This window comes from Artibeus jamaicensis, unplaced genomic scaffold (genome assembly GCF_021234435.1).
Source record: "Artibeus jamaicensis isolate MK-2021 breed Jamaican fruit bat unplaced genomic scaffold, CSHL_Jam_final contig_2790, whole genome shotgun sequence".
NCBI lineage: Eukaryota > Metazoa > Chordata > Mammalia > Chiroptera > Phyllostomidae > Artibeus > Artibeus jamaicensis.
The window spans coordinates 3,592,320-3,618,561 of NW_026521616.1; the positions used below are offsets into that span (position 1 = coordinate 3,592,320).

At 56.1% G+C, this 26,242-nt stretch overlaps 1 protein-coding gene across 1 annotated transcript in view; it reads right to left on the minus strand.

Annotated features, from left to right (window-relative positions):
• Positions 1 to 2,341: 2,341 nt before the first annotated feature.
• Positions 2,342 to 26,242, minus strand: part of RTN4RL1 (reticulon 4 receptor like 1) — a 67,744-nt gene continuing 43,843 nt past the window's right edge. The window contains exon 2 of the mRNA XM_037133769.2: positions 2,342 to 5,476. Coding sequence (XP_036989664.2) covers positions 4,152 to 5,476 — 1,325 coding nt within the window. The 3' untranslated portion in view covers positions 2,342 to 4,151. The remainder of the gene's footprint in view (positions 5,477 to 26,242) is intronic.

The following is a 26,242-nucleotide window of genomic DNA, read 5'->3' on the forward strand; positions in this document are numbered from 1 at the left end:
CTGCCAACAGGCCTTCTGGAATGCCGTTTGCCACAGTGGTAGAGTGCTGGGTGATTAGTTAGGTGATGAGCAAACATTTGCTAAATTGGCTTCTTGGCTCCCTGGTAATGAAAAACCCTAGTAGGAGAGAAAAGCGGGGAGACACAGTTTGGGAGGTTCAGGGATCGCTGCTAGTCAGCCAGCACAGGCACATTAAAGGCAGCTGAGGTGGCATCTGGACAGCTGTGCTTGGAAGTAAGAAGAGGGGCTGAGGGCTGAGCCCTCTACGGATGGGAGAGAAGGGAGCACAGGAGACAAGATGGCAATGGGATCCTTTCTGAGCTTGGAAGCAGCAAGTGTCTGGGAATGGGACTCTGGCCCAGGCAGATTTCCAGCGAGCGCTCCAGCTTGCTGGCACGAGGAAAGGATCTGGCTGAGCAGAAGAGACAAGTTGCAATGATGAAACCCACTGTTGAGGAACACTGGCAAGCAAGACATTGGTGGGGACCACATGCTTGGAGAGGGAATGGGGGTGTGGGGTAGAGGAGAGACCCCAAGTTGGAGGACACACCTCCATTTTCAGAGTAGAGTCCAAATCCCTCAGCAGGCAAACCAGGCCTTTCCCTTGCCAGACCCACCTCCCGCACCTCCCGAAACAGCCTTCCCAGTCCTCGACTCACAGCTCTTTGCTAATACTCCAAATGTGGTGCTATTGCATGCCTCCAGCCCTCTGCCCCACACTCTTCTCTGGCCACCTCATTCTCTGAGAGTCATGGAGTACCACCTCCTCCTGGAAGCCCTCCCTGACTGCCCCTACCCCAGGTGAGTTTCGCATTGTGGGGGGTGGGGGTAGAGTGGGCACTGACCGAGGAAATAATCCCACACTGGTTTCACCAATCCCATACTTGTTTCCACATTTAGGCTCTGAGCTCCTTGAAGGAGAGCCATGTCTTCTCATTTTTAGTTCCCCAGGGTCTGGACTAGTGGCTGGCATACATAGGCCCTTGATCCGCTCTCGTTGAATGAAGGGCAGGAAGCCAGCAGAGCTCTGGGGTCATGGGAGGAGCCGGTATAGTGAGACTCAGACCACCAGTGGCCACCCAGCCCCTCGTGCAGGTCACCCCTCAAAGTAAAGGGCTGTGTGGCTGGAGGGGTGAGAGGGCGGAGATGGCTTCCTCCTGGGGCCCAGGGCGAGTGCTGAGTGAAGACGACAGAAGGGCTGGTCCCATTGGGAATGAAGGAATGGCCTCAGCTCCTTGGGGGAGGATAGGATTCCAGGGCAGGAGCCCACACCTCCCTGCCCTGAACCACCCAGGAGGGACGGTGGGTCTGGTGAAACCAGGGGCCTCCCCTCAGCCCCTGACTTGCCAGCTTGCTCTGATATTATGGGCAGCGGTGTCATAACTGGGTAGCATGTGACCTGCTGAGTGGCAAGTGATGTCATCCACAGCAGAGCGGCTTTTATTCCCTCTCCCTGTGAGAGAAGCTGCTAAAAATACACCCGGCGTCCCGGGCCCTCTGCCTTGCCTCTAATAATCGTCGGCAACCAGAGACTGTGCTGTGCTTGACAGAAGCGGATCATTTATAGAACATTAGCATTTCTTGTCCTGACATTTTACTTCTATATTACAGGGACTTACTAAGTTTTATGAAAAAATTTAATAAAGTGCTTGGACTCTTGATTTTCCCACTGAGGGCTTTGCTATCTAAAGTTGGAAATGAAATCAGCAACATCCTCGGGTTCTAGGGACAGCCAGGACTTGGCACTGGCCTGGGCAAGAGCAGGAGGGCCATCAGGGAGCAACCTCGGGCCAAAACCAATTTGTTCTGCCCTCGCTGGGCTCCCTTTAGTGCCCATTTGAAGCCTTGTACTGAGGGGGATTTGTCCAGACCTGAAAACACAGCCCTCCTCCCTCCATCTGGGAACTCTCTCCTTTCTCCGAGGCCAAAGAACCAGATGCAACCTCCAGAGCCAGTCCACTGCTATCTGGGTCGGTCCCTGGGCTCCTGGAAACGCCTGTGGCCTGCAGGAACCGGCAGTTTCCTCCCAGCTCCTGAAGAATCACTAATTCAGCTGCTGTTGGCGATGCCCTTGGGAACAGGCCAGGAAGGATCCAGCTAGCCTGCTCCGGGGAGAGCCACAGAGCCGGTGCCGACCCAGCGCAGCAGTGTGGGAAGTGAGTCATGTTCTGTGCGGGCGAGAAAAGAACTGTGGACCGAAGAACAACTGAGTGTGTGTGTGTGTGCACACGCGTCCCAGTGAGTCAGCGTGCCCCTGCCCCACCAGCTCCTCCTGCCAACAAACATGCTGTGTTCCCAGAGCCGTGCCCAGGCAGGTTCGCCCACCCCACAAAAGCTTGGAAATGCGGGGTTAGGAAATGAGAAACGGGATTCTTGTCCAAGAGAAATTGTTTTTAATTATTATTTTTCTCTCTTAATTGGATTCAGTGTTTCTTGCTTCTCATATACGTCCTCTCTGGGGGGAAATTCAGGTCTGTGCAAAGCACACAGGAGATTGTGTCCACCCAGGCCCCAGCCAGCAGCATGGCTGGCCTGGACCGGAGCCTCTGCGCCCTGTCTGGCTTGCTCGATTGCCTGCACATCCCACTCCTGACCTGAGTCTGGCCCCCGGACCTCTCCCCATCCCTGGGCATCTTCAGAAGGGCCAGTAGGGACAGGGCCTCCAAAATGCAGAAGTGCCTGAGATGATTCTTGAAATGCCCACACTGTTCTCCTCTGCTGGGGCCCCCCGATGCTCTCCCTCCTGCCACCCTCCATGGAGCCCTAGCTGGGGCGCCTGTCAGAGAGCCCCAAGGAACAACCCAGCAGCTGAGCCGTGCTGGAGACCAGGGCTCCTGTCCAGAGTTTCCCCGGCCTGTCACCCGTCTAGACCGTCGCTGCAAAACGCTAGGCTGCCGACACTGCCCCCCCTGCTCAGACTAACACTGTGAAGGCTGCTTCACCCAATGGCCTGGGAAACCCACAGCTCCTTCCTCCCCTTCTCCGTCCAGCCTGTCTGCAGACCTGGCTCCCTGACATCCAACAAGCAGCTTCTCGCTTCTCACCCTGACGCCAGCAGTTACTACAGTGGGGTGACTGTGTGTCGGGCAGCAGATGCGCTTGTGCTGCATATAGAAACAAGGTGACACTCTAAATGGCTAGGAGTGTTGGTCCCCTTGAGTGATTCTTGCTGCCTCCCCTTCTCTCTGGCCCTTGGTTGCCTCCCCACTGACCATATGCCCAAGGCCCTGGCAAGCCCAGGTTACATGGGGATGGTTGCTGCAGGTTGGGCTTCTAGACAAAACTCCTATCACTCTTTTCTTGCTAGAAATCGCCAGTACCATCATTAGTTCAGCAGACATAGTTTTCCATAGTATAAACATGGTAAGACATACAGTTTGGTAGGGGAGTGGAGCAGGAGACCTGTGCCTTCGTATATATATATATATATATGTAGAGTGTGTGTCTATATATAAGTGGACATAGTTATAAAACTGCACCTCCTGTGAGAACCTCATTGCACGTGATGAAGTTCTAAATGTCAGCCTCTGATGATCTTTCCTTTGGTAATCGGTTCTTGGAGCCCGGGGTCTGGGCTGGGTGTGCCAGGGTGGCCTGAGATGGTGGGAGTGAGAGGCGTGACCCTAGGGGAAGGACTAAAGGTGGCACACTGTTGGAACCAGGGCAGGTTGACTACATGGCTTCAGGCAAAAGCCAAAAGGCCACCTGCTCGTGTGCTCCCAGACAGACAGTCAAGCCAGCCTCTCGGGTGAGTGCCATCTGTTCCTGAGCCCTACTTCCTCCAAGAACGGGAAGGGCCCTTCCGACCTCTCCCAATAACCGGACTCCGCAGAGCCCAGCTCCCGTGGGGGCTCTCTGCCATTGTCGCTACTGAAGGATTCCCTTGGAGCACTTGAGCCACCTTGCTGGACGGGTGCTGTCCGTGGCTGCTTGGCAGGGGCTGGCTGGGACAGCCGGGGGAGGTGTGCTAATCCCCCCTCGGTGGGGCTGTACACTTTGGGTTTATAATCCATCGGGCAGGGCCCAAACGGCAGCAAAGCCTTTACCAGACTCTGTCTGAAACCCAGCAGATCCTCCACTTGTATAAAAAGAAAAGAAATTCTGTTCCTTGGTGGACATGTGGCAGTGCTGGGTGCGGGTGCCCTGGGTCCTCAGCCGAGAGTGACTGCCAGCCCCAGTATCCAGGCCAGGATGGAGGCCCCCAGAGAACTGCTGGAGGAGGCCTGCTGCACCCCACTGGGGGCACGGATGGGGGTCCTGCGGGCACACTTGCCCTTCCTCTTGGGCCGCACCGTGGGCATGATGTCAAAGCTGAACTTGTGCTGGTAGTCCGGGGCATAGTCCTGCAGCTCCTGGGCCTGCTTCCCGGCACCCGCTTTAGAGACCTGGTTGCGATTCCTGTGGCTGGTGCAGTTCTTGCCTGGCTTCCTATAGCCCGACCGGGAGCCAGGCAGATGGCCGTGTGGGTGGCTCTTGTCCCTGGCGGGGCCGCGGGCCGGGTGATGCTCCTTCCGCGCAGCCCTGTCGGTGGTGGTGAGCGTGTGTGACTTGATCTGGTGTGGGGACGCTGGTCCGGTGCAGTTCCGGAAGTCCTCGGCCCTCAGCAGCTTCAGGTCCTGGCCCTGCCGCTGCTCCGGTGACACGCAAGGGACCGCGGAGCTGGAGCCGCGGAACCTCCGAAGCCATTCCCACAGGGAGCGAGCCCGGCAGCCGCAGTCCCAGGCGTTCCCGTTGAGGCGGAGGAACTCCAGGGCCCCCAGGGGTGCCAGGCAGTCGCCCTGGAGCTCGGAGAGACTGTTGTTGAAGAGGAAGAGGGTGGTGAGCCGGCGGAGGTCATGGAAAGCCTTGTGGTGGACCCACTGCAGCTGGTTCTCGTGCAGCAGCAGCCGGTCCAGATTCACCAGCCCCCGGAAGGTGTCCTGGCCCAGACTCCACAGCTTGTTGCCGTGGAGGAACAGGTGGCTGAGGTTGACCAGGTCCACAAAGATGTCGTCCTGCAGGTACTCAATGTGGTTGTCCTGCAAGTAGAGGTACTGCAGACTGTGCAGGCCGGCGAAAATGCCCGCAGGCAGGGCGCTGAGCCCACACTTGTAGAGGTAGAGGGCGTGGAGCTTCACCAGGCCCTGGAAGGTCTCGGGCGCCAGCGTCCGCAGCTGCCGGTTGTCGCCAAGGTCCAGTTCCTCCAAATGCACGAAGCCCTCGAAGGTATTAGGGTCGATGAAGGTGATGTTGTTGGAGTAGATCCACAGGGTGACCATAGCCGGGCTGAAGTGGCCCTGCTGGAGGAGGGTGATGCGGTTGTTCTGCAGGAAGATGCGCTCGCTGTCCTCCGGAATGCCCTCGGGGATGGCGGCGAAGTTGTGCGCCTGGCAGCTGACGGTCATGGGTGCCGGGTAGCACACGCAGTCCCGGGGGCAGCCGCCACCCAGGGGCAGCTCTCCAGCCAGCAGCAGCAGCAGCAGCTCCACACAGCACCCTGGTGGGGAGAGAGCACAGCCAGGTCAGGGGCTGCCCCGAGGCGGCGCCGGACTGGGTGGGGGAGGGGAGGACGGCACCGCACGTGGCCCTCCTTGGCGTGCTGGGGCTCCGTCCTGTCTGCTCCCTCTTGCTCTCGGTAGTCTGGGATGGTGGCCCCCTTGAGGGCCTGGCTTCTGATGGAATGAAGGCAGGAACCAGGCCCAAACCAGGCCCCCAAGCAGAGGGGGTAGACACTGCTTCTCACATCCTGGCACCCCACCTCTACTGGGGGTTCTATCCCCTGCCTGGATTGTGAGGTAGGCTTGGGGCGAAGGCTCTGATTCCCACGCACACTCCCTAGCCACGCCCCCAAACCCTAGCCACGTCCCCAAGCCCTAACCCCCGCCCCACCTCCTAGCCCCACCCCCTCGGGCTGCGTCAGCCCCTGCTGGGGCAGCCATCACACTGCGGCCAGCCTCCAGTTCCCAGCCAGCTCTAACATTTTCTTAATGTTACCTTAATGTGTGAACACGTAGCTGTTCAGACTCCTGTTCTAACCAAGTAAATATCTCCTATGGAAGTATGAGGGGTCTCATTATTTAAATTATTTCCCAAAATAAGCAAAGCATGCACGTGTGACACCAAAGTTCATCTCAAAAGATGTCTCGTTTCTAAATAGGAATAGTTGTCCCTAGCTCAGCTGTGAAGAGGCACTGAGAGGACACAGATGTGCTAAGGACTGGGGAGGTACCAGGGCTGACAGGGTTCTGGGGCCCATGAAGCTGCCAGGCAGAGGCTGTCCCCCGTTCGAGTCCACCTCTGGCTCCTTCCTTCTCCCCATTTCACTCGCTCCCAGGCTGTGGTTGCAAACCAGGCCTTGACTCGAGACTGTCCAGAGCGTTTCCTCTGTAGCTTCCCTCTAATTGGGCATTAATTAGGCATTCGTTAATGGATCCTTAAAATAATTTATTTTCGGATGTGTCCAGCCTGTGGTCAGATAATAGCCCTGTGCTCATTATCGGAGCAGCCTCATTATGGACGACAGTCATTACCTGCCTTTTTCCAGGGTTGCAGCTGCCCCTGGCAGCCCGGCAGGCGCGCCGGTATTGGGGGGACAGGCTCCAGGCTCGTCCCTGCCCGAGTTGGCCTCCTGCCCGTCCCTTCCAGCCTGGCCAGCCCGGCCTCTCAGCAGAGCTGGGGGCCTAGGGCAACTCTACGGACTCTTCCCGCTGCCAGCTGTCCCCAGAGTGTGCAAAACGAGAGAGCCGACCCTTCCAGCCACTGGGTCCTGCTCCCATCCTCATGCTGGCCACCCAGCCAGGCTCCCAGGCCTGCCTCTGCCCCAGCTGCCTGCCCAGGCTCAGGCAGGCCACTCTGCCGCTGCCACCCCTCATTTCCTGCAGAAGCGGTGTTGTAAATAAGTGACAGCTCCCAGCTGTTGGGAGTGATGGGCTCCCAGAGAGTGGCAGCTGTTTCCCGTCCCCTCGTAATCACCCGGCTTCGACCTGACGTTTCCAACACATAAAAATCATCGCACATAATTTGGTTTTTGCATAATTGGGTTCAGTTACAATTTCTGAGCAGTTATGACCTTGGCAGTGGTGGTGGCGGCACTGCAGCTGTGGGGGGCCTCTCCGGGCCAGGCCGTGCTCTGTGCAGCCCCCACTGTCATCACGACCACCAGACAGCCTGTCGCCCGCAGGCCAGGTCCAAAGCTGGTGTGCCTCTTCAGCCCATGTCCCTTCTGTAACATGCCACCCACGTGGAAGCCTGGGTCTGACCTCCAGCCTCCCACTGCCCACCTCAGCCTGGCCTCCAACACCTGGGCCTGGGAGGAGGCCCCGACCCACACTGGCCGCACCTTCCAGAGCCTGATACTCCCTCTTCCTTTGCTCAGCTCCACTCCTCACCCCAGCCCAGGCTGCTGTCTTTTAGGAGCCCTGCCTCAGGGAGTCAGTGCCTACCCTGCCACTGTGAGGGGCCCCAGGGGCCCCTCCTAGCTCAAAGACATTTGTGGTGCCATTGTGCTGAAGGGACAGGGCCATGGCCATGAACCTGTGCTTGTGGGACACACGAAGCCATACCAACCACCCCACCTACAGGGTCCTACAAAGGCAAAGGCATTTCTTTCCCTTGAGCTCCTTACCATGGGCACAGGGGTGAGCTGGGGCAGGCTCAGCGATAATGCCACTTGACATTTGTGCAGCTTATGGAGTTGACAAACTACTTCTGCTCAAGCTCCTCTGATCCTCAGAATTACCCTGTGGGTGGGGGCTGAGGGGTTTTCCTGCCCCACAACCTGGCAGGGGCAGGGTGGCAGACACCCTTCTGCCTGCTGTTGTAGATATATCTTTTTAAGGTTCTGAGCTGGGGATCTCTGAAATGATGCCCAGAGAAGCTGGGTGGGGGGGAACCACAGAGAGCAACACCACTTCCTCAGACAGATGCTTCCAGGGGATATTAGGGCACAGGGGAAACCAGGTGAAGACCACAGTTTGGGTGACAAAGCCAACTGTCCAAAAATGTAGGTGTGAACTTAGCAGCTGGCATGTAAACACACTCGGGCAGGTGGGAGGGGGTCAGAGAGCAGGGGGTAGGGTAAAGGCAAGACTCAAGGCAGGAGCCACCATACCTGTCCTCTAGAGAAGGGTCCGATAGGGGGCAGGGAGCTCAGCCCATGCTGGGAGCTGCTCTCCATTCTCCATCACTGCCCAGATGCCAGGGGACCCACGCCATGGAAGCTGTCCCCTCCCCCTGGGTACTGGAATGAGTCTCAGCTGAGTCTGCTTCTCCACCCTGGGAGCTGACCCCATTTTGGAGGCCCTGGACCAGATCCCGAAGCCCACCCCACCTGCCTCCGGCAGCCCCTGCCTGAGCCAGCGGGTGCCCTGGCCCTAGACTGTCCCCCTGCTGAGTTCCTTCCCAGGAAGGCTGGCACTCCATTGCCAAGATTCCTCTGTGCCCCTCCAAGTGGCCCAGGGGAGCCCCAACCCACTGATTGCTGATTAATGCACTAACAAGGAGGCCGGTGCCTTTGCTGTGCATTTTAAGATTGCAAATTAGCAGGGATCCCAGTCTCCATGGAGAACATGGAGAAGCCTCACACCCCCTCCCATCAGCCTCCTCAGCCCCCTCCTGGTAAGGCAGGGTTGCTGTGCCTGAGGGGGCTAACGAGTGCCAGGCCGAGTCTCCCTCACTCCGTGGCCTTCATCAGGCTCTCCTCCTCCTCCTCCTCCCAGAGCATGCCCCTGACTGACTGCTTGGCTCAGCTGCTCCCACACCTCCTGTCCTCCCACATGCCTGAGCTCACCTGTGTCTCTGCAGCATCATTCATTCCTTCCTCCATTCAACACTGGCTGCCAGAGACCTGGAGTAGCCAGTATGCCAGGGAAGGGAGGGGACTAGCAGATAGAGGGGTCGTACACTATGAGGCAGTCTGGCCAGGTGCCAGGCCCAAAGCAGGCACCTTGGTGTGCAGGGGGAGTTGGAGAAGTTCAGGGAAGGCTCCTGCAGCCCCTGTGTCGCCTCCTCCATGAAGCCCTTTGCTCCCTGCCAGCAAAGAGGTTGTGTAGGAGTAAAGACTGGGCATTGTTTTCATGTCTTCCTTCCTGCAACTCCAAACCCCCTCTCCTGCCAGACAGGGACTTGCTGGGGCAGAGGTGAGTGGCCTGGGCCTGGGCAGGCACCAGACCCAGTCCACTTGGCAGCCCATTCCTAAGATGTGCTTATGAATGGTCCCATTGGGGCTGAACCTAGTGGGATGGGTGGGAAGGGCATGTTCAAAGGCACTGAGGTAGGGAAGCAGGTGGCGGGGTCCCCCTCTTATCCTGGCCCCTCTGCCAGTGTCTAAGTAGCCAGAGCTCCCAAAGAAGCTGTAACACCAGCTCAGCTGGGCTGGGACCCACACTGACAGGACTCCTACTCCAGTCCCAGGCTAGGTGGCCAGTGTGGCTGGGACCCACTCCTGGCAGCAAAGGAAGAAGCTAAGCAAGAAAGACCCAGCCCTTAGCCCGGGCCAGTTTCTTTACATGGACTCCTCACAACAGCCCATGGGTACCACGCCTTTTCATGAATAAGGACACATAGCACACGGGGCAGGGGCTGACCAAGGCCACACAGCTTGTGAGCCAGGCAGTGGGGCAGGCCAGCCCCATGGGAGGGCTGGTCAGCCCCTTCTGGCCCCAAGGTCTCAGATCTCAACCTGCCACGAGTCCCACACTTGGCCCCAGAGGGGCCTCCCCTCCATACACCTGCACAGGAACAGCCTGATGGCCTAGAATCTCCACGGGCCCAAGGCAGGTCCACGGGGCTCTCTGAGCCTCTGAGATCAATAACCAGGAGGTCAGTTTTTCTGGCTCTGCAGCCTGCCTTCCTGTGAACAGGGTGGAGTCCCCCCCACCCCAGCCTTGACAGATGCTCGTCTCTGAGCCAATCGATGCTAACCGAATGGCTCCGCTGGTCCGGCCAGCTATGCTCACAGAGCTACTGGCACCTCAGGCCGCGTGGTACTGTCCTCTGTGCTGCACCCTGACACAAGTCATTTCCTGGTGGGCATTCCTCCACCACCTCAACCTGGCCCAGCCCTGGGGACAAAGAAGCCAGTCAGGGCGAAGCTGGGCTTCCCTCCTCAGCCCTGACAGCCAGGCATGGGGGGCTGGGCAGGGCGGCTGGTGTCTCATGGCACAGGGCAGTGGGGACCAGCACAGGCCCTGGAGCCAGAGAGACCTGGGTACTGGTTCCCCAGCTTAACAAGTACATCCCCTTTCTTGTGTGAGCCTCACTTTCCTCACCTGTAAAATGGGTATTAATCTATGAAGCTGTAACTCAGCCCTCTCTGCCCGCAGACGACCGTGTCCGCCTGCCTTGTCCACATCCCTGTCAAACTCAGTCCGTCCAAGGTGAGCTGCTGCTCGCTCCCCACAGACTCCCTCCTGCTGCTCAGGCCAAGAATCTCAGAATCAGATTGACTCCCCCCCCCCCCCACCTCTCACCCAATCCATCAGAAATCCTGTCGGCTCAACGGCTCAACTTCAGAACTTATCCGGAATCCATCCACTTCTCCCAGCTGCCACCTTGGCCTGGCCACCATCACATCACAAGAGTCCCCTGAGGGGTCCCCCTGCTCCCAAACCTACCTGGACACTTCTGCTAACACAGCAGCAAAAGTGTGAGTCAGAGCACGTGGCCCCTCTGTTCAGCCCTCCGTGGCTCCCATCACACTCAGTAAGTGCTTGCCTCACCCCCAAGTTCTTACGGTGGCCCAGGGGCGGCCCACCCCCTCCTCCTGCCCTCCCGCTCACCCCCTGCCCCAGCCTCACTTTTCTCCTGGCTGTTCTCTCCCAGGCTCAGCGCTCGTCCAGCCCGGTGCACAGGCTGCTCCGCAGCCTGGAACACTTCCCAGGACATCTGCAGGGCTCCTAACCTCACCGTCTGGTCTCTCCCACATCACCTTCCCAGCAGTCTATTTTAAAAGGGCCCCTTCTCTGTCTACTCTTCATCCTCTTCTAATAAATGACATCATTCATGCATCTTGTTTATTTTCTGTCTCCGCCTACCGAGTGTCAACTCTGAGAAGACAATGATTTTGCCTGGTGCGTTTCCTAGTATACCCCAGGGCCTAGAATGGTGCCTGGCACACAGTAGGTGCTCAAGAAGAAAATCCTTGGGCCTAGCTCATAGTAGGTGCTGAATAAATACAGTGGTTTATTAGTACTGCGGCCTTGGGGTGAGAGCAGACAGACAGGAGAGCTCTGGGAGGGAGCGTGTACACCAGGCTGCCTGAGGCTGGGGGCGGGGCAGGGTGACCAGTGCAGGTTTGCCTGGGACTCAGGGATTCCCAAGACGAAAACCTTCAGTGTTAAAACTGGAAAGTCCCAAACAGACCAGGACAAGTTATTCTCCCTACCTGGGGGCCAGAACTGTGCCCCAACCCCAGCAAACCCTAAAAAAAAAATTGGGGGGCATAGGAGGAGGGGACAGACAGACAGGCATGAAGCATGAGTTTTCTCCAGACACCCGCACTTCAGGCCAAGTGCCTGCAGCCCCTGGTGGTGGTCCTGTGTGTGCACTAGTGTACATGTGTGCATATGCATGCATGTGTATACATGCCACTTGCACCCATTTGTGCACAGATCTGAGTACACATGCCTGCATGTGTGAGCACACATCTGTCCCTGGAGACCATGAAGGGCGCTGGAAGCTACAACCCTTCATCCTGAAAGGTCCCCAAGCTCCGTCCCCGAGGGGGCAGCACCCACTCTGAAGAGAGGTGCACCCCTGGCCTGTGATGTCCCTGTCCCACCGCAGCACTTGCTCCGGCTTTGCCTCGAGCTCCCGCTCTCCTCCCGACATGCCAAATTACGTACGCACTCCAGGCCCCTGCAGCACACTAGGACCACTCTCAGCTGCCGAGTGGGCGGCCCCTCGTTGAAACCACCTTTCAGCTTTCGTCTGCTGCGCCCAGTCCCCTGAACAGGCCTGGCCAGAGATGCCATGTTAATCGGGCTACCAAGCTCTCAGAGGGCCTTGTGGGAGCAGCCTCGGGCTCCCCTATCCTCCAGCTGTCAGCGTCCCCCACCTCTTCACTGCAGGGGTCCCTGCATGGGAAGGAGGTCTACAGTCCAGTGTGGGCAGCTGTGCACCCAACTACTGCCTGGGCTTGAGACCAGCCTCAGAAGGAGCACGTTTCGGCTGGGCCACCTCAGGCAGCTCACTCACGCTCAGAGGCCTCAGCATCCTAGTCTAGAACTAGGGTGAGAACACCTGCCTTACTGAGTGTTGAAAGCATGCAGTGAGGCTGTGCCCCTGAAATTCTAGTCCAGGGGGCTACAGCAAGATGCTCCCCAAGGGTGATGATTTGTTTTTCTGTTACTATTATCAAAGGGAGCTGCCGCCCAGCCCCTAGGGCTCTCCCCACCCTGCAGGGAACCCTGGCCTTCACCCCGTGCCCCCTGGTGCTCCCAGACCTGAGATGCCCAGCAGAGGGACCCTGAGATATCAGACTACAAGTGGAGTTAGGGGCTCAACCCCAAGTTCAAGTTCCCTTCCAGGCCTTGGCTGCCCTCAGGGCACAGCAGGTGGAGATGGGTCTTGATCTCCCTGCTTTGTTCCCTCTCCCAGTCCATCCATCCCGGTCTGGAGCCATCAGCTCTCTACAGGGAGCCCAGGGCTCTAACCTTCACCTTGTGAGGACCCCCATGGCATCATAAACTATGTCCCAATTAACTCAGACTTGCTGCTCAGTTCGAGTGTCCCGGACAGAGCCTGAAGGTGGAGAGCCTCTGCGAATGAGCCTCCCTGGGAGGTGCAGAGACGGCTCTGGGGCCGCCCCCTCCCCTCAGAACCCTGTGGGATTCCCTCCCCCCAAACCACAGTGAACTGGACCCCCTGCAACCCAATAGGCCCACAGAAAGCAGAGGGTATCTGAGGGTGTTCAGGGAGGCAGGGAGTCTCTGTGGGGACGGGACAGCCCTCAGGGCTGTGTTCATCGAGGTACCTGCCTGTGGCTCCTGAGGGTGTGGGAAGGGGAGAGAGTGGGGGGAGGGTCTACTGAATCCTGAAGAACCTGGCATCGGGCAGCACAAAAACAGCAGCTGAAAACCAGCCTTTGCGGTGCAGAGCTCTGCTGGGCACCCTTGTTCCTAGTCCTCGCCATCAGTGAAAGGCAATAGGAACCCACATCCAGGTATCGATCACCTTCTTCTGAATATGTCCCTCAGCTTCTTCATTCATTCGAGAAACAGTCCTGTGCTTGGCGCTGCAACAGGGAGAGACAGGGCTCCTTCCTGCATGGAGCCTACACTCTGGGGGACGTACAGAAGGAACCAGAAGGGCTCCAAGTGATGCTGGGTGATAGGCACTGGGGACACCAGATGGGGGTTAAGGCTGAGACAAATGAAGGGACCGACATTAGCTTGTGTGCACATGGAGGCAAGTGGCACCTAAAGGATAAGAAGGAGCCAAGGAACAAGATTCCAGGAAGAGGGAACAGCAGGTGCAAAGGCCCTGGGTCTGGACTGTGCTTGGTGTGGGAGAGGAAAGGGGGGCAAGAGATGGGGTCAGAAGTGCAGGAGGCAGCCCTTCCAGGGCCTTAAAAACCTCAGTGTAGAGTGTGGATCTAACTGTGGATGTGGCAAGAAGCCACTGAAGAGCCAGAAGTGGGAGTGACATGACAGGATTTGGGGGGCTGCTCTGGAGCACAGGTTGAGGGGGAGCAGGAAGTCAAGGAAGCAAAGCCTGTGGCTGTTATCGGTGGGTGGCCTGGAGCAGGAGGGGCCGTGGAGACAGACGTGTAGTGGGCAAATGTCTGGGATATAGAACAGACAGGACACACAGATAAACCAGTGCGAGGAAAGGGGGTGGGAGGTCCATGGGCTGGCTCGAGAGGAGGCGAGTACAGTGAGACTGGGGGAGAAAGCAGGTGCAGGGCCCCCAAGAGCTCAGGTGAGGATATGACAAAGTTTGGGAAGCCGTACAGAGGTGTTTACTTGGAGGCATCTGGGTGTGTAAAAACAGAGGTGAGCCGCACCCTGAGGAGTTGCCAGCACAGCGATGGTATTTCAACCCGTGGGAATGGATGAGGTTGCCGGGGAGAGCCGAGAAAGAAGATCCAGGACTGAGGTTTCTGGCAACACAACAGTTCTGAAGGAATGGCCGGTGAGGTCAGAGGAAAGCCAGGAAGTGTGATGTGACTGGAGCCAAGACTGTTTCAAGAAGGCAGGCGGAATCGGCTGTGATGAGGGCTGCTGAGGGTTTATGTAAGGACGGAGGAGTGCCTAGCGGGTTTGGAATCACGGTGGTAATTAGTGATGCTGGCAAGTTCATTTCCGGGAGAAAGGTGGGGAGGGGGGGCAGAAGGCATACTGAGTGGGATAAAGAGGGCGTGGGGGAGGGTATTGCACTGAGTGAAGTATCAATAAATCAGATACAGAAAGACAAATACCATATGATTTCACTTATAGATGGAATCTAAGAAACAAAATAAACAAACTCATAGCTACAGAGAACAAATTGATGGTTGCCCACTGGGAGAGGGGTTGAGGAGATGGGTGAAAAAAGTGAAAAGGATTAAGAAGCAGGAACTGCCGGTTATAAAAACAGCCACGGGGACGCAAAGTAGAGCTGAGGGAACACAGTCAATAATGCTGTAATAACTATGGCGGGCATCAGATGGGTACTAGGCGTATCCGGGTGGTCCCTTTGTAAGTTATATAAATGTTTAATCACTATGTTGTGCACCTGAAACTAATATGATATCGTGTGCAAGCCATAATTGAAAAATAGAATTTTTTTAATGTAAAATAAAGTGAATGTGATATGAGGAAGGGGAGACAGCACCGTTATCAGTCAGGACGGGGTAGGGTGGGCCGACGTAACAAGTGACCCCAGAATCTCAGTGGCTGACAATGAAGGCCGGTGTCTCCCTCAGGCAGGGCGGCCGAGGCTCTGCTCAGCCTCCTGGCAGAGAAAACAGCTGACGGGGCCAACTACTTACTGGCTCTTACGGCTTTTGTTTCAAGTGACACACGTCATTCCTGCTCATGTTTCATTAGCTGCAATCGGTCTCATGGCCCAGCCTGTCTGGGGTGGGAAAGAATACCCCTAGGGGAGTCGGAGCAGCATTTGGGGGCACAGGTTTTGCTGAGAAGGGGGCAGAGAAACAGGGCAAGACCTGGAGGGGCATAGGGTCCAGGGAGGGTTTTTTTGTTTTTTAAGATGGAAGCTTGTTTGCATGCTCCTGAGCGTGATTCAGGAGGAGAGACGGAGGGGAGAAAACTGATGCAGTAGCAATGAGAGGGCCAAGACACAGGCCCAGGGCTCCTGCCCTGTAACAGGAGGGGACGCAGTAATGAGATGGTGGCATTAGGTGGGTGGAGAGCCCCTGTTTTCTCCATGAAGTAGGAGGGGCACATCGGCTGAGAGCGAAGGTAGGGAAGAGGGTGGGAGTTTGAGGAGAAAGAACAGAATGAAACAGGAGGGGGTGTGGAGACAAGCAAGTTGAAGGTCTTTGCAAACACAGGTTCCTAATGACCACTGCTCCAGCCGCTGCCCAAGTTCCCCACTCCTCTTGCTGGATGGTTGGGACTACGTGGCCCCTCCAATTAAGTCTGCTCCTGTCACTCCCCTGCTGACAGGGCATTAGCTCAGCACCATGCCAAGAGGGCTCTGGGGACAAAAGACCCAGTTTCTGGCTTCCACCAGCTGACAGTCTTCCCCAAATGCCTTCAGGATAGTATGTTGTGAACATTTGTCACTTTTCTTTTTTATTTTTTTTGCCACTGGCCATTAAAGCCTCTTCCTGTAATTTGGGAGCGCTCCCAGTTCATTATGTAAGTGAGCCCTTCCCTCTCTGTGGAACCTGAAAAGGTCAAGCCCTCACTTTCAAAGCCTCCCTTGCAGCTTGGGCAAGACGCAAGGCCTGGACTCAGCACCCGCCCCACCTACCCCCAGACTCAGGACTAGGAGTCAGTGATGCAGACATGCAGGGGCCGAGCAGGATCCGTGCCTGCGATGGCGGCAACAGGGGCAGAGCCAGCGGGCTAGTGGCTGTGGAGGGAAGGCTGCAGGTGCAAGCTTGGACATGTCTTCGTCTTCATTTGGGACACCGCTCCTGCCTGTGGAGCCCCCAACCCTCTGGAGAGTCTGTGAATTACCCAGTGTCCTTAAAATAAATCTTCTTTTTATTTAAATTAGTCAAGGCTGGTGTCTGTGGTTTGCAAATAAGAATCCTCACTGAAGTGAGGTCCCTCCAGCTGAGCGTGGCCCTGCTTCCCCCCTCTCTGTGCTCTCTCCCCCACTCAGCTCAGCTCAGGGGCTTTTTACTCCCCTGTCCGTGCCTTCTTCCTGAGGCAGCAGCTCCCCAAATTCTCTCAGGGGATGCACCCCCCCAGCCACACACACACACACACACACACACACACACACACACCCTGGCAGATGATTCTGGAAGCAGGGCTATCAATCAGTGGCAACACTCAGCCAATGAGACTCTCTTCCAGGAATGTGAACTTGAACTTGAAGCACAGTGACTTGGCTGGAGTTGTTTCACCCTCATGAGCTGTTCTGAGGACACTGCCCCAGTCGTTCCCACCACGACCCCCAGAGCCACCCTGGTTTCGGCCCTGTCTGGAGTTAGGCTGTTGAGCTTCTCGTTTGAGTCCCATCATTTTCTTTTTGTAGAGGTCCACTCAACACCACTCTCCTTGGCTATGAGGATCCAAATTTCCTTCATGTATCAGGAAGCCAGATGCTCTGGAGGAGCTGCGCTCCTTTCCAGCCCAGGCAGTGGGTCTTCACTCCATTGTCAGGGCTTCGTTTAGACAGGAGCACATGACTCCATTCTGACCAAAGAGCCGCAAAGGCAGTCTGCTGAGGCTCCAGCTTTTGACCACAAAGGGACCAACCTAAAGGCCAAAACCAGCTTGGCAAGGACTACAGAGCAAAAAGATGGGGAGAACCTGGATCCATAATGACATTATTGAGCCAATAAGCAATCCTGGGATCTGCAGACTTCTTGGTATATGACATAATAAATCCTCTTCTTGTTTCGGGCACTTTGAGTTGTGTTTTCAATTACAGCCCAAAGTGTCCTAACTAAAACCTTCCAATGATTTCCTCTTTGCTTAGTCAGCCAGCCTAGATTTCTTGCTTATAACCCAAGAAGTCTAACTTAATGTTAGACAGCGACTGCAGGACTCAGCTGGGGCAGGACCTGCTCCAGGAAGCCTCTCCAGACCCCTCCCCTTCTCCGTTAGACCCTCCTCCTTCCTCAGAACTCCCTTCTCTCAAAGTGCTCAGCAATCTCTTCAAGTCACCTGCGGTGTGGAACTGCTGCAGTGTCCAGTTGGTGTCTGGTACACAGAGCTCATCCATGTCTGTCTGGTGAATGAGTGAGTGAATGAATGAATGACTCAGCTGATATCATTCTAGCCAAAAGCAAAGAAATAAGTGCTCTAATTAGCCAAGGCAGCCTTAATGTGGGTAAGTGTAGATATACAATAAGATTTACCCACCAGAGTACCCCAGGGTAGATATCTCAGGCCTAAAAGAGCAAATGGATTTGCCAGGCATTTTAGGCCTTACCTCCCTTTCTCATTGGACCCCTCTGCGGAATCTCTCCACTTAAGACCCCCTGCAGGGAAAGTGTGTCTAGGGTTCTGTGTCTTAAACTGAGCACCAGGTTCATGGATGCTAACTTTCTCATTCTCTATACCTTATACATACATCTTGATGTATGTGTTTACTATTTAATACAAGAAATAAATCATGCAGCCCTGGCTGGTGTAGCTCAGTGGATTGAGTGCGGGTCTGCAAACCAAAGGATCGTGGTTGGATTCCCAGTCAGAGCACATGCCTGGGTTGCAAGCAAGCCAGTTCCCAGCAGGGCACACACAAGAGGCAACCATACATTGATAGTTTTCTCCCTCTCTCCTTCCCTTGCCCTCTAAAGATAAGAAATAAAATCTTAAAAAAGAAAGAAAGAGAGAAAGAAAGAAAGAAAGAAAGAAAGAAAGAAAGAAAGAAAGAAAGAAAGAAAGAAAGAAAGAACAACCCTTCGGAATCTGGCTGAGGATCTTGGGTCCCAGGCCTTGACTTGCTCCCTCCTCCCTGCTGGCCAGAGCCCCGCACTTCCTGCAGGGCCCACCTCTGGCCAGCTGCCAGCACCCACCAGCCTCTGGCCCTGAGCCAAGCGGGGGTGGGGGGGTGTTGGCCCAGGTAGTCCTCAGCACAGGCTTGCCACTGTGGTCCCCAAACCCCATTTTCCTCCATAAGATTTTGAAAAATTCTTCATCGTTCATTTTAATTTAAAAATAATACTTGCCAATTATGAAAAAAAGTTAAATGTATGGATGTAAAAAGGAAGAAAAAAAATCACCAAAATCCCATTACTCTTGACAACCATCTATAGATAGTGCCTTGCTGTACCTTCTTTTAATACTTCCTTTACTTATGTAGGGATACATAACATTTAAATAAAAATTTTATTTGAAGCAATAAAAGTGGGATTATGCTGTGTATGCAGCTCTGTCACGTGTGTTTTCTGCTTCACTTCGACCGACCGTTCATTCATCCAGCAGCTCTCCCGGCGCCTGCATCACATCGAAGGCGCTAAGGCAGCCATGGAGAGCCCAGCAGGCAGAGCGACAACCCTCCCGCCTCCCCTCCAGGAGGGTGCAGCCTGGTAGGATGGCCACGTCCTGACTGCACCACGTAAGGAGGAGTGAAGGGACAGAGGTCCCGGGAGTGGTGAGAACTGTGGGGCTGCTCTGGCCAGTGGGGGTGGGGATTCCGGGCAGAGGGAACAGCATATGCTGAGGGCTTGAGGCCAGAGGCAACACACAGTTAAATAACCCACGAACGGTGTGGTAACAGGCATGATTCAGAGACTGCAGAGTGTACCGCTGTATGGACAGACCATAATTCATCTGCGAAACATGCAGAGTGTTTCCCATGTTTCACCGTTATACATTATCATGGCAGAACTGGTAATAACAGGTGCCTCCCGGGAGCGCTACTGGAAGCTCGGGGACTGGAGTGAGGGGAGCTTCACAGCAGACCTGTTGGGAACTTTTGACTCACTAGTATGTGAATGGACCTATCGATTCTTTTAAGAGTCAGTTACATTAAAACTAAATAATGTTGGAATGAACATCTTTAACCCATAAAGCTTTGTCCAAACTTCTCTTTCCCTAAACCAGAGATTCATTGAGTCAAACTCCTCTCCTTTCCTGCTGGGCTCCCCAACTAGCCTGTGAGCTACCCAGAAGAGACAAGAGTTACATGCCCCAAATGAAGAGGAAATCTCCAGGGTGGGGAAGCCAAGGAGACTAATGTGTTCAATCTCTCCTGTCAAAGGCATCGGATCTACCCATCTGGGAACATCCACATCACTCACTGGATGGTCCCCCCAAACCCTCACCTTGTAGTTGAGAAAAATAAGACTCAACAAAGTGTGGTGATTTACCCAAGATGGTGGAGCCAGGCTTCAAACCAACACTGGTCTGGCATCCATGGGAAGAGAGCTCTCTCTCCTTTAAGGCCACTGCCCCTCGAACCCCTCTCCCCGCCTGCCCACCCTCCCCCTCCAGCACCCCAGCCCCGGTGGGCAGCTCCCCCGCCTCCCACGGACTGTGTCCTTGCTCCCTGGCGGTAACTCCATTCCTCCCCGTCTTCATTATTTATTTCCTCCTCTTGTGCTTCACACTCCTGAGGCTGGGGAAATGGACAAGGCAGATGGGGAAGGAAGTGGAAATTCTGTGTAACACCACCGTCTGTATCACAAAACTTGTCTTAAGTGCCAGCCCCAGGGATTTGCTGGAGTTGGTGCGACAGAGGTGGGGCTGAAGGTCAGATTAAATTGGACTGGAACCCCAGGGGGATACTTGAAAGAGGTTGCTAAAGAAAGCTTTTCCGGCAGGACCGCTGGGCTGCCGAGGCGGGTGGCGGAGGTGGGCGGCGGCGGCACACGGGCCAGCGGCTGGGTCAAGCTGCTGAGTGGGGCTCGCTGGTGACAGGCCTGGGTTCACACGTCCTCCCCCAGAAACCTGAAGTCTTGCCTGTTTCTCCCAATAATGAGTTGGTATAAAAATGGATCTTGAATAAAACTGTCTGCAGTTTTCAAATTTCAAACTGCATTAGTCAAAATACATCAAATTTCCATGTACTGACTTACCACCTGCTCAAAATCGGATCCTTTTTCAGCTGGAATACATTGAAGTATGAAATCACCTCCTGAGAGGCAAAAGGGAGAAGAAGCGGAGGGAAGGCCCTCTCAAAATGTGCCAGTGGGCGAACCGCGGTCCTGCACTCCTCCAGACTTCCCGGCAGCCCCCCCCAGGCTCCCCGGGCTCCCTCTGGCCGAGGCTCCCAGGGGCCCCAAGCCCCTCTGCAACTTCCCTCTGATGCCCCATTTTCAGCTCAAACCTCTGAGCTCTGGGAAGTCTGTCACCCAGTGCAGAACACGAGCACTTCAACTCCACCAACCTTTCCATAAGCACCTACTATGCGCTGGGAGTGCTGGGTGCTTGGGCTCACAGAGAGGCTGGCCTCTAATCCTATTGTTAAATCTAGCAGCGACTTCTTGGTCCTCATGGACTCCCCCTCTTAGCAGCACTGGGCAGAGTTGGCCCTCCCTTCTGGAAACACTTCCTTCCGCTCCAAGACAGGCTCCGCTGTGTCTTCTCCTGCCTCTCTGGCAGCTCCTGCTCTGCGGGGGGGTCTTTGTGCCCGACTACCCAGACTCCCTAGGGCCCAGCCCTTGGGCCTTCTCTCGCCCCAGGGCAGCTCACCCAGGCCCAGGTTGAAAGCTCCGTCTCCGCTGGGGGAGGCGGGCATGAGATGTGCGTCTCAGGCCTCATCTCCAGACCAGCCCCCGCAACTGCCCGCCTGACGTTGCCACCTGAGCATCGAATAAGCCGATCAGACTCAATGTGTCCAAAAGGTGTTTCCCGCACGAGCTCTCAGCAAACCACAACTCCCTCCTTTTGGCTGCTCAAGCTGAAAGTGTGGGCGGTGTTCTCTGTTCCTCCATTTCCTTCATTCTGTCCCTTTAATCCATCAGGCCTCATTGGTTCTACCTTCGAAGATCCTAAATCCGTCCACACCACTCCATCCCCACTGCCTGCAGCCTGTCCTCGTGGCCCACACCACAGCCACAGGGGCCTCCCAAACAGTGAGGGCCACCACTGTTGCTTTCTTGCTCGAAGTCTTCTGGTGGCTTCCCACGGCGCCAGAGTAGAACGCACACTCCTTCCCGGCCCACCATATCCTCCTGACAGGCCCCCACCCGTCCCCAGCTCCATCCTTCGCGACCCTCCACTCACCAGCCACCCGAGCCTTTCTGTTCTTAGGCCACGACAAGCTCGACAAGCTCGTTTTCGCCTCGGCAGTTTTTGTTTTATGGCAAAACACACGTAACATAAAAAGTACCATTTTAACCATTTGAAAGTGTACAGTTGAGTGGCATTTAGTGCATTCACAACGCTGTGCAACCGTCACCACACCTAGCTCTCCAACACTCTCATCCTCCCAAAGGAAAACCCCTTGGCCATTAGCAGTCACTCCCTACCCTTCCCCACCCCACTCCCAGCCCCCGGCAGCCATTAATCTGCTTTCTGTCCCTGTGGATTTGCCCGGTCTAGATATTTCATACAAATGGAATGATACAATGCGTTTGCTCTGACAGGAGCCTCTGCCCCAGGCCCTTGCAGCCACCTCCTTCTCAGCAGCCAGGACGCAGCCGGAGCGTCACCTCCCAGTCTAAGGCAGAGGCCCCACCCATCCCAGTCACTCTTCATTACGTAAGTGCCCTGCTCTATTTCCCCTTCAGCACATAACACTCTGTGAGTGTATCCTGTTTAATTATTTGTTTACATGTTTACTGTCTTTCCCCCCTGGGCTTGTTCCCGGTGATGTCCCCGCCCCCAGGACAGTGCCTGGCACTGGGGAAGTGCTTGCCAATTATTTGCTGATTGACTGATCAAGCGCACTATGAGACCGAGCGAGCCACAGTGCCATAGAAACAGGGGTGAGGGGGCGGAGGAGTCCCAGAGGGAAGGCAGCCTCCAAGGGTGAGCAGAGGGAGGAGGGCGTGCCAGGTGGAAGGAACCGCGTGGCCAAAGACCTGGAGGCATGAGGTGACATGTCCACGTTGGAGTCCTAGGCGGTCTTCTCCTCTAGTTTGCAATTCGTCCCCTGATTGTTTCCCCAGGCTTCCATAGAGAAGAGACACAGTGCGTGTCTGGGGGTTGGGTTTGACACAAGATGTTAAGTACTGAGAGGACGGTCTTTTTTATTTGCCTCTCCCTCCACACCCGGGTCCTAGCATGTGCAGGACACCCACCCCCAAAGACACAAGGAACCAGACTGGTTCCAAGCTTTCTGACTTTTGAGTCACCCTGCGACCACCTTTAAGGGAGATGGAAAAGTAGGAGGGGGTGACAATGTACGTTGTAGACAACTATCAATTGTGTTTTGAGTACAGGGGGGCTCTCAGGAGGGGCACAGAGAGGGGATTGCACCTGTGGCCCCTGCATGGCCCCCACACGCCCTCCCTGGCCTCATCTTTCTGGGCTGAGCCACTGGCCCCTCTAGGCGCTGGGCAGCTTGTGAGCCCTGTGTCCTTCACTGCTCCTGATCGAATCAGGCCTGGCCGACCCAGGCAGGCCCTGTGGCTCTGGGAGTCCGGCTGAGTTCCCAGGAAGAGAGGCCTTCCCCAAAGCCGGGAGGCTCAGGAGGGCAAATTCAATTGCGTGCACGGCGGGAGCCATTAACCTGTCTGTGGACCTGCTCCCAGCCTCTCTCCCCTCTTCCAGCCGGGCCTGTCCAGGCTGCTCCGGGGGATCCCAGACTCCCACCACCCCAAAGGTCCCCTGCTGCTCCCGAGCTGTGCCTGGCCTCCGCTGCCCCTCCGTGCTCATAGGTTCCATCACCCCTGCCTCTAGATCTGAGTGGACTTTGAGCTGAGGAGGAAAACAAATGCATGGGGGCAGTTGCCCCTCCTCGAAGGCAAGCCCGGCCCTTGGCCATTCCCGCCCCTGAAGCTTCTGGGCGCAGTCTGTTTGCCCTCAGGACTCCTAGTGAAGAGGAGGCCCTGGGGGAGGGCTGGGCCACCTGAGCAGAGAATGCCGGGTCTCAGACACCGAGGGTGTGGTCCGAGCCTGCTGTCCCGTGCAGTAGCTGCTGCCCACATGTGCCTTCTGAACACTTGAAATGTGGCTATTTGCAAGACCTAGTATGAAAAAGGATGCTTGCTATTTACATGTTGAAATGATGTTTCTAATATGTTGGGTAAAGTAAAAATATTTTAAAATTAATTTCACCTGCCACTTTTTACTTTTTTAATGTGGCTACTAGAAAATTTAAAGTACGTGCAGCTCACATTTCTACTGGACAAAACTGGTCCAGAGTGATGGGCACAGGCTTCAGGTGGGCACATCTCTTTGGCCCCATGGACTCCTTGCTCCTTGGGGAGAAGAACAACAGGCAGAGGGAGGAACAGGGACCCCCACAGGATGGTGCTGCTTGGAGGAAACCGGTCCTGACACCCCTCTGAGGGCTCCCCTAAAGGAGTGCGGCCCGAAGACCAGTGAGGCTGCCTGCACAGAAGGATGTGCCACGCAAGGTCCTGGGGACAGCCCCCAGAAAGGGGCGTGGTCTGGTGCGGAAGCAGGGGAAGGGCTTTGCTGTCATCAGCTGCTCCAGCACAGCACAGCTGGAGCACCTGCCAGATGCCCAGAGCAGCATGGGCCCTGAGGACATGACCGTAGGCAGCAGAGACCTGGTGGCTACCTTAGAGTGGCTCATGCTTTCATGGGTATGGGGGAAGGTCCACAGAGCTCCCTGTGGCCGCCCAGGTGGAGGGCCAGGGGCAGGAGTGTACCCAGGAGTTTGAGAGAGTCCAGCCCAAACAGGGCTCCCTGGGGAGGTTGTTGCAGCAGATCCCCAACCTGAAATGCTACAGACCTGAGAAGGGGAAGAGAAGAGGAAGGAGGGAAGGAAGAAAGGAAGAAAGGGAAGGGAAAAGGAAAGGAAAGGAAAGGAAAGGAAAGGAAAGGAAAGGAAAGGAAAGGAAAGGAAAGGAAAGGAAAGGAAAGGAAAGGAGAGAGGAGAGGAAGAGAGGAGAGAAGAGAGAGAGAGAAGAGGAGAGATGGAAAGCCCAAAGAAATCAAGGTGTCTATGTGGGGTGTGCGCTCCAGCGCCCAGAGCTGATGGCTTCCATTAGGAGAAGGATCCGAGAGGCTGGTGAGAGGACCAGCGGAAGGGGGGCGGAGGAAGCTGACCGGGGTTTCTGCCTGGGACTGGGAAGGGAGATGGGGGGGTAGCAGGAGGCTTCCCAGAGAAGCCATGGGTGGACCCACATGGGGACAAGCCAGGAGCTTCCTGCAGAAGGAGGGGCTGAGGTGGCAGACCCCTGGGCAGGCCAGGCTGGGGCCGCGCTAGTCTCTTCCCCAGTTCCTCCCAGAAGGCCCCGGAAGGCGCGCCTGTGTGTTCACCGGGGAGGAGGGGTGTGTGTTGGGAGCACTTATGAGTGAGTCTGGCTTACCCTCAAGGGTGCTCAGGGTGGGGCTGCCCTGGGGCCTCTTCTGGTCGAGACCCCTGGCCACTCTGTGCGTGCAGACCCCAAGGTCACTCGCCACCATAAAGGACTGTGGCTCTGTCTTCCTCCACCTCAACATGGGACAACTTGCTCACTTCCTGCTTCGAAGCCCAGCTCACCCTTTTAGGCTCTCCACTAATGCTTCTGCTGAAGAACAGGGCCGCTCGCTGACGCAGCCAGGAGGAGGGACAAATCAGGAGCTCCTCCAGAACTAATGAATGAGCGGAGCCTTTGGCTCAGGTCAGCCGCCCCCACCAGCCTCCTCAGTCCTCGAGATGGCTCATTATTCCCGTATTCCCAGGAGACACGTGCAATTTTCCCCAACGTTGCCTAATTGCGTTGCAGCTCTACTGATGCAGCGACTTGTGTCCGGGCTGCACACGCCTCCCGGGAAGACCACGAGCACAGCGCTCATGCACAGGGTGCAGGTGCGAAGCGTGCATCTTGAGGTGTGCTTGGGACCTGTTACGTGACTGAGACCCTCGTCCTGTTGGTCCCCCCCTGGTGACTGAGAACTAGCCCCGAGGCCACAGCGGGGCAGACCCAGGAGGCTTCAGACGGAAGACAGCTGGGGGGAAGGGTGTTCGAGAAACTGAGGGCTGGCCACAAGGAACAGGAGCCAGCAGCTGAAGAGCATGTTAACTTCCCACAGGGCTCCCCTAGAATGAGTCCCTCCCTGTGCCAAATGGAGCTTCTGGCCAGGGCCCTCGCCTGGGTGGGCGAAGCCAGGCTCTGTCTTCTGGGGCTCTGTCTGTGTGGCCCTGAGTCTCAGGGGTGGTACACACTCACTGACAGAGCCGAGGGACTCTGAGCTGAGTACAGAGGCTTCTGGAGGCCGGAGCAGGCTCCTCCGCCCCCTCCCCCACTCCAACCCCCGTTCCATTCACCCACTGGTTGAACTGCAGCAACTGCAGGTCCCTCCCTGGCTCACAATCTCAGCTGGTCCCCACGCTGCGGCTGCGCCAGCTTCAGTCTACACTGCCTTTGCAGCTTCTCTCCAGTCCCCTCGGTGGCCACTGCCAACCTCCCCCACTCCCTCGCTGGCTCCTTCAATCCCTACCCTTGGCCTCCAGGCTTAACCCCTCAGCTCTGGGCTCTCTCACGCGCAGCCTTCCTATTCTGCCTGAGGGTGGCTCCGGTCCCACCCTCTCACCTCTACTCAGCCCAAGGTTTCAATTCGAATACCCGGGGGTTGGGGGAGGACAGGCAGGACACAGAAAAGGGTGAGATGGGAAGAAGGTAGGATGGGGCAGGTGGCCACCTGGAAGCCAGGCCCATTGGAAGGCCCCAGGCTCCAGCCACTGCTGCCCTTCGGAAAGGGGGAGCCCTGGGTTATCAGATCTTTTAGAGTTTGCCGGAGACTGGGAATCAGAATTTTTATATGCAATTGGTTGGTAGCAAATTTCACACACACACACACACACACACACACACACACACACACACACACACACACAAACACACAGAGAGAAAACAAAAACCTGTGTGGGCCAAAACAGCTCCACCTGCAGCCTGATTCCACCCAAGGCCTAGGTTCCTGACAGCTGCCTCCTGGTCTGTTACGCCCCGGTGCCAGCACCTTCGGTCCCCTGCCCATGTTGTGGCCAGCTCCCTCTCTGTCTAGAGACTTGTTCGAGTCTCCCACCGAATGGCAAAGCTCGCCTAACCAAGACCTCCCTGCAGCTGCCA